The 7,500-nt window shown below is 44.8% G+C and overlaps 1 protein-coding gene across 1 annotated transcript in view; it reads left to right on the forward strand.

Moving 5' to 3' along the window:
* LOC121698179 (TBC1 domain family member 15-like) overlaps positions 1-7,500 on the forward strand; it is a 48,732-nt gene that overhangs the window by 12,861 nt on the left and 28,371 nt on the right. Inside the window, exon 6 of the mRNA XM_042080027.1 lies at positions 5,200-5,302. Coding sequence (XP_041935961.1) covers positions 5,200-5,302 — 103 coding nt within the window. The remainder of the gene's footprint in view (positions 1-5,199; positions 5,303-7,500) is intronic.

Raw genomic sequence — 7,500 nt, forward strand, 5'->3', positions numbered from 1 at the left:
CGGGCGCGAGAACAGAACGAGAACAGGAAAGCATGTTTGTTGGAGAGAGAGGGTAGGTGTGTGGGAGATTGGGAAAGAGGAAGACATGCCCCTGCTTACCTTACCACACTTCAGAGGGAACACCTCATCTCTTATTCCCAGTGCTGATTTATGATGCTGCTGCCACCGTGTGCGGAGTTAACCCGCAAGGCTAGCAGCCTCATAACGCTCCCATTTATTTGTTTAATCCCTTTCCTTTTTAATGAGCGAGAGAGAGAGAGTGAGTGACTGTATTTCAGTATCAAAAATGCGTTTGCGCACACAAATACGATCCTGACGGCAGCTATGATCATGAGCTTCACTACCATGTGCTTGCCTGTGTATGAAAAACAGTCATGAATTTGCGGTCATGAGGTTGTCATGCTGGTGTGTGTGTGTATGTGGTCTGTGTATAGAGGGTGTGCATACATGTTGCCTGTGCATGTGTCTTTGTGTCTGTGTGTGTATGATGTGCCTGTGCATACATAACTTGTGTGTGTGTATGTATTGTCATTGTGTGTTTATGTGCATGCATGTGTGAAAATACTTAAGTAAAGGGCCATTCACGTCAGGAACGATAACTATAAAGATAACTAACTCTAAGGATATGAGCGTCCACACTAACCAGCGATAAGGAAAGGCTCTCATGTTGTTGAAGGTGATGATATCTAGAATATGATGAATTCTGAGTGGCTGTCAGCTTTTTATCGTTATCAAAATCACTTCAAAAAACGATCTCGTTCTTCATGTCGTTCTAGCTCTGAAAGGGATCCCCGACGATATTGTTCATGTCGTTATCGTTATAGTTTGTGTGGATGTTGTCATTCATATTAGCTAGAGCGATATTTAGTTGCCACAGCTGTGTCTGCTCTCTGGTAATGGCCGAAGCAGCCACACAGTCAGCAACAGGGGGTGTCAGCAGCCAGGCCGGAGGCTCCGTTGGCATTCGGTGGGGGGCCTCTCTCTGTCATTTTTATCACCGCCATACATACCGCCCCACGCACCACGCCCCACACACCACCGCACACCCGCTATCACACCGTGTTAATGAATTCTCTGCCAGACCACTTCCGCTTTGATTGAGTGCTATTTGTATGCTAATACCAGGACCCCTCTGTGTGAGATGTCTGTCTTTCTCTCTCTCTTTCTCTCTCTCTCTTTTCTCTCTCTCTTTTCTCTCTTTCTCAATCTCTTCCACTCTCTTCCCACTGAAGAGGACCGTGCCTGCGGTCTGCCCACACTGTTCCACACACACACACACACACACACACACACACACACACAGACACAGACAACATGCATATCCTAACAAACACTATGTCGCACATACTCATATGCCCCTTGACCCTAGTGACACAGTCCCTATGCCCCTTGACCCTTGACCCCCCCCCCCCCCCCCCGCGGACTGCTGTAGACACACCAACCTCAATTTGAGATACAGAGAGAGAGAGAAAACAGATTAGTGGTGCCCTTTGTTTGCAAGCCTTTCCCTGGGCCCGAGTCTTCAAGTGAAGCATTTTGAAATGTGTGTGTGCGTGTGTTTGTATGCGCATGTGTGTGTTGTGTGTGCCTGTGTGTGTTTGTGCTAGTGAGTGGTGGGGTGGGGGTTCTACAGTTAAGCTCTCATTTCCCCTATCTCGCTGGCTATAATGAGCTAGCGCTAACGGCGAAGCCCGCTAACCCACTAAACTCATTTGCAGTTTACCCCCTCATCATAGACGCCTCATTCTGTCAATTAACCTTGCCTTGGCACCGGCGACTGCGGCACCACAAAAGTGGAGGATAAATTAAAGGACAGTTTTTTTGGTTTTGTTTTGATTTGTGTTTTTTTTTGGCTGTGACTGTCTCCTCTTGTCTTTATAGTCTGGCTGAGTGAGAAGCTGGTGTGAGTCTGTGTGGTGAAAAGAAATGTGAAGATGGGAATCTGTCATGGGAATAAACCCTGCAATTTCCACGTTGCAGAGGACTGTGACCGTCCTCTTTAGGGGAACAGTGAGGGCTCCTAGCTCCTGGAACATGATTTTTATGATCACAACTAAACACACGTTTGTAATTTGGCTATTATACTATAATAATTTACAATTTACTACCCAAATTGTTGCCTCAACAATATAGACATGAGAATGTCATGTTCATGTCAAATTCAATGTAAGATTTGAAGAGTCTGAGTCTAAATCATATAGCTAATTTAATTTGAATCCTACAACAATATGAGATTTTCTTCATCAGTGAACTAGATCTGCAATACATAGTTTTAGAGAGTACTATCAGCCCAAATGCTACCTATGTTTGTGCAGTTGTTTTGGGGTTTAACCCATTCGCGCTGGATGCTGCATGACGCAACATTGACCCTCCCGCTGGATGCTGCGTAGCGCAACATTGACCCTCCCGCTGGATGCTGCGTAGCGCAGCATGCTTTTTATTTCATGTTTCTAGGTGCTACAGAGGCTTAGATATTAAATTTTGGTAGACGTTGACAATTTTTAGTATGTTTTCAGAAAACGCTCAGGAAATAAGGTTATTTAGTCTAGAATGCCATAGGATTCTATAGGCGTTTTTAGCAGGCATTTTAGGAGTAAATGGGTTAAGATAAAAAGAATAGGAAGGATTTTTCTAGAAGGCAATCAATGCACATGCCATTAACAAGCTGTGTGTATTCCTGCCCGAGTGTGGTCACTCACCCCCCTCTGTGATGCAGACGGCCGAAGTCATTGCCTTATTAACAACCTTAAGTGTGTGTGTGTGTGTGTGTGAGAGAGAGAGCGGGAGCTGTCCATTCTCATCCAGTCAGATTGTGTGTGTGTGTGTGTGTGTGTGTGTGTGTGTTATGCAGCTGTCACCACTCAAAGCTGGAGGGTGTCTGCTTGCTCTGCCAATGAAAAAAAGAGGACATCCCACAACGATGCTGCAGATGTCCGCAGACGCCCTGTTGGGAGGGAAATAAAGAAAGAAATTAAGGGCTAGTCCACACATACGAAACCGATCTTTTTTTCCTCCGTCTTCCCTGAAACCGCATCAAGAATATTTGCGTCCAAACGGATCCATCTCAACACGACTCAACACGTTACTTCATACCCCAGGCCTATAGGTGGCACTGTGTCTTTACAGAAATTGACCAAAGTTTGTGCTTTACAAACAGACAGAATAGGCTATGACGAAATGGCTAGTGTAAGGAAACCAGAATTGTCAACTGTAAAACTAATAAACTTTATTTTACGGTTTGTGAAGGGTGCAGTCCCGTCCTTTATTTGGCTAACGCGGGTAGGCCTACTAATCACCTTTACTTTCTTTGGTTGTAGGATAGTCCGTGATTCACATTAGTTTTGGCTATCACTGCAATTAGGCTACTAAACGCAAGGCTTACCCAAGTTCTAGGCTATTCTGTTGCCACATTTATAATATTGCTATAAAACCTTCGTTAGTAACAGTCAATACGTTTGTCTGCATCAAATCGCGCATTTGCATTCAGTGTGCTACCATCGGCTTAACGTGAGTTCTAAGCGTCTTTGTATGCTTATATCTGATTTCACTCGACTGAATGCATGTGTATATATATGTTGTAAGACATGTAAAATAAATGAATGACACTGGCACTACGCACAAATTAATGTAGCCTAAACTTACACCGCACTTTCCTAATAACTTAAGTTCTCTCGCGTCACTGACAGTAGCTAGAATGCATTAAAAAACACCGGGAAAAAACAGTGTTCAGTCCACCAAGTCATAAGCTATCGGCGCTGCGCAGCACCAGTTGTGATATTTATCTTACGGAGTGTAATTGTAGGTAATGTCATGTATGAAAACTAGTATTGTTAGGCAATACTATAAGTGCAAGTCCAGGGCAGCTGAGGTGTGGCGATGACATCATCGATACGCAAGCAGGATGTGCGGTTTCGCTGTCTAAACGAATTCAAACGGGCTACGGTTTCAGATTTCTCCACTCTGGGACCAGGTTTCAGAAAAGTGCGGTTTCGGGCAGTGCGTTTACAGGATTCGTTTGGACGCTCGGCCAAGACGAAGCAAAACCTCTGCGTTTAACCTAAAAAGAGTCTCCGTGTGGACGGGCCCTAAAGTGCTGCAATGTGCAAGATAACGTCAAACAAAGCCTGTTTTGCCAAGGTGGAGGTTTTTTAAGAACGCAATCCGTCACACTGACATTTATCAAGTTAGGAAGTGAGTCTACTAGATCATATTTTTGTTTCCTCAGACAATGCTTCTTATTCTTAAGATATGGTCTTCTGCTGAGACACGTTTATTTGGCAGGCTCATCACTTACTCCTTCAGCTCTGATAAAATCAAGCCAAACAACCCTCACTCACTGTACTGCCTGTCTGCCATTCAAGACATGTGATGGATGGCAAATCTGCCCTGCTCAATACCCGGGAAATGCATCCGTAACGTGTGTGGGTGTGTGCGGTTTACCGTACAGAAACCGTTAATAAGGAGCGATCATCATCAGGCATCAGGCACCAGGGCAGCCGTGGCCTACTGGTTAGCGCTTCGGACTTGTAACCGGATGGTTGCCGGTTCGAACCCTGACCAGTAGGCACGGCTGAAGTGCCCTTGAGCAAGGCACCTAACCCCTCACTGCTCCCTGAGCGCCGCTGTTGTTGCAGGCAGCTCACTGCGCCGGGATTAGTGTGTGTTTCACCTCACGGTATGTTCACTATGTGCTGAGTGTGTTTCACTAATTCACGGATTGGGATAAATGCAGAGACCAAATTTCCCTCACGGGATCAAATGAGTATATATACTTATACTTAATACTTATCAGGTGGTCACTTGCATCATGTATCATGTGGTGGAGTGAAGTTGTGTATTTGAAGTATAAATGTAGTTCACAATGAGGTTTTTCCTGCTGTTAGGTCATAGCAAGTATAGACCTAGTCAACAGACATGTATTGATGTTTTAATGCAGCATGGTATTTTTTGGTAAAGATATAAAGTTTAGATTTGAAAAAGTTGCTAAAGTTGTTATTTCCAGTTATGTCACTTACCTCGGAGTATTTCTTCAAGGTGGTAACAAGGTGATTCTCAGGTACCACACCACCAAAAAAAAATCTGTCCTGCTTGTCAATCATGTGACGTCATAAAGCTGAATCTGTGAGAATAGTGAACAGCATGCCCTTGATGATGGGGATGGTTTGAACTCATATCTCCGCTACCTGTGTCCTTCCCCAGGTCACCCTTTGATTCGTCTGTTCTGAATGTGAGCCACTACAGCAAGGCCCTCTCGCAGTCATTTGAGAACCTGCTGGACGACACCACCTTCGGACTCATACAGGTAAGGAGGCTCCAGGTCATCTGTGATGTCAGACCAGTATCAGAGATATTAACGGTCATTTACAGCAGTGGTTCTTAAACTTTTTGTCTGGCGACCCCACAAAAAAGTATGGCGAGGTCTGGCGACCCCACTTTCCCCAAACCCATTCTAAGTCCTTACTGAAATACCCCCCTCAAACGTTAACAACTAAATCAAGCAAAATCTAGAAAGTAATTATTTTTATTTACTCCATATGAACAAGAACCGAGAAAACCAAACAATCACGATTAAACAAGTGTAGGCTGCCGCCATATCAGATCAGAACGCCATGTGCGTGGCGCACGCACACACGCACACACACACACATACACATACATACACACATACACATGCAGCATTAGGCCTATAATGTTACATTAATTATATTTATGGCGATAACAATGCTAAACCGGGGAGTAGGGTGAGGGGGTGGTATTGGGATTGGACCCAAATGCTGGATGAGCACATTGCAAGAGCATATGAACCCAAATCCGATAATGAAACTTGATAGGCTAATAAACATAAGGAATTAGATAAAAGGACAGTTTAGTGTGTCATGAACTACAAGGCTATGTGGCGTCGTAGCTATTGCACTTCACAATAGCTTTGCATTGTGCCTAACAACAACCCTTAGCTGTTCTAAAAACTATAAACTACAGCCTCTTGGGGTTTATTGCTTAAAGTAGAGCTCTTCTTCACAGTACCACCCAATAGCCTTGAATTGGAATAAGTGCTATAAAAGATAAGAACAAGGTGATGAAGTGGTATTTGGAGCTGAATAAAGCTGACTCTCACTGGCAGGGTATTATGGTTGAGATCAGAAGATGTGAGCTACCCACGCAGTCATGTTCGACAGCCAGTTTGCAGCCTACAGCCATGGGAGATACCGGATGCCAGTGGTTTGATATCCAGCCAGAGAGTTTCACCTCTCTACACCTTTAAGACTGCTTCTTGGGCTTGAGCGTGTGGATAAAAGGCATCCATGAAGTGAGATTGTCTTCAGACATTTAAAGAAACGCTGAAGTGCGCAGCATCTTCTTTTATGGCTAATGGTAGACCGGACATAGATATTGAACAGTCCTCTTCTTTAATGCATGTAACATCTACAGTAAAGATCTCACTCCCCTTCACTCGATTTCATCTCATCATCCTTCAGTGTTATTATTTTGAACCTGAGAAATCTGTTCTTTACAGGGATTTTCAGGAGCTTGGGTGCCCAGACTGAAAAATGACTGTCCCCAGCTAAGTTTAACCCCAGGCGTTAAGAAATGATATCACAGGAGGTGTTATTAACACCACTGCCATTCTTGTCTTTGCTTGCGTTAGTCTCTAATGGCTCGTTAGACCAAGTGGGCCAGGCCGTCAACTTGTCCAGATAGACGCTCTTTGTCTCCGTCAACACCTAGGAAAAGGCCACGCTTTGTTGTCCCGTTTTTTTACAGACACACACACACACACACACACACACACACACACACACACACACACACACACACACACACACACACACACACACAGAAACTGGCTCATCATTTTCTTTTCAGAACTTCTCCACCCTAACCTTCATAATTTTTCTTCACAAAGGGAAATGACACCTTTTTAATGGCAGCGATGCCATCCTTTTAGTTTGGAGGGATAATGACAAACAGACGAGTGCAGTGCACTGAGGTGGGGTTGGAATATGAAGGGAGAGGGGAGAGGGGAGGGGAGCGGAGGGGGTGAAGGGAGAATCGAATGACACCGATAGCCGGGGGTATTAGCCACGTCTGCGCGCGCGCCTAGTCCCTCATTATCGCCAAAGCGGTGGGCCTCTGCCACGGGGTCCTGTCGTATTACAGGAATCATTTAGTAACGCTGGGGGATGAGGGTAATGATCCTTGACTCGCTAATAACATTGGGTGGCCTTCTTCAGGACGGGGTCAGTGGCGCAGGAATATTGTTTTCTAATGTGCCTCGGAAAAAAATCCAATCGCAAAGATGAATGACCACGTCGCTTGCTCCTGTTATCCCCCCCGAAAGGAAAAGGGGGCGGGTGCAGAGGAGAAATGAGAGGAGGAACAGGAAGGAATCTAGCTGCAATGAAAAGAAATCAATTCTCCCGCAGATTTGCTCTTTTGATTTTGTGGGACTATTAAAGTGAATTCGGAGAGTTTTGAGGCGTGGAGGAAATGCGTTCTGAG

Source organism: Alosa sapidissima, chromosome 23, assembly GCF_018492685.1.
Source record: "Alosa sapidissima isolate fAloSap1 chromosome 23, fAloSap1.pri, whole genome shotgun sequence".
Taxonomy (NCBI): domain Eukaryota; kingdom Metazoa; phylum Chordata; class Actinopteri; order Clupeiformes; family Clupeidae; genus Alosa; species Alosa sapidissima.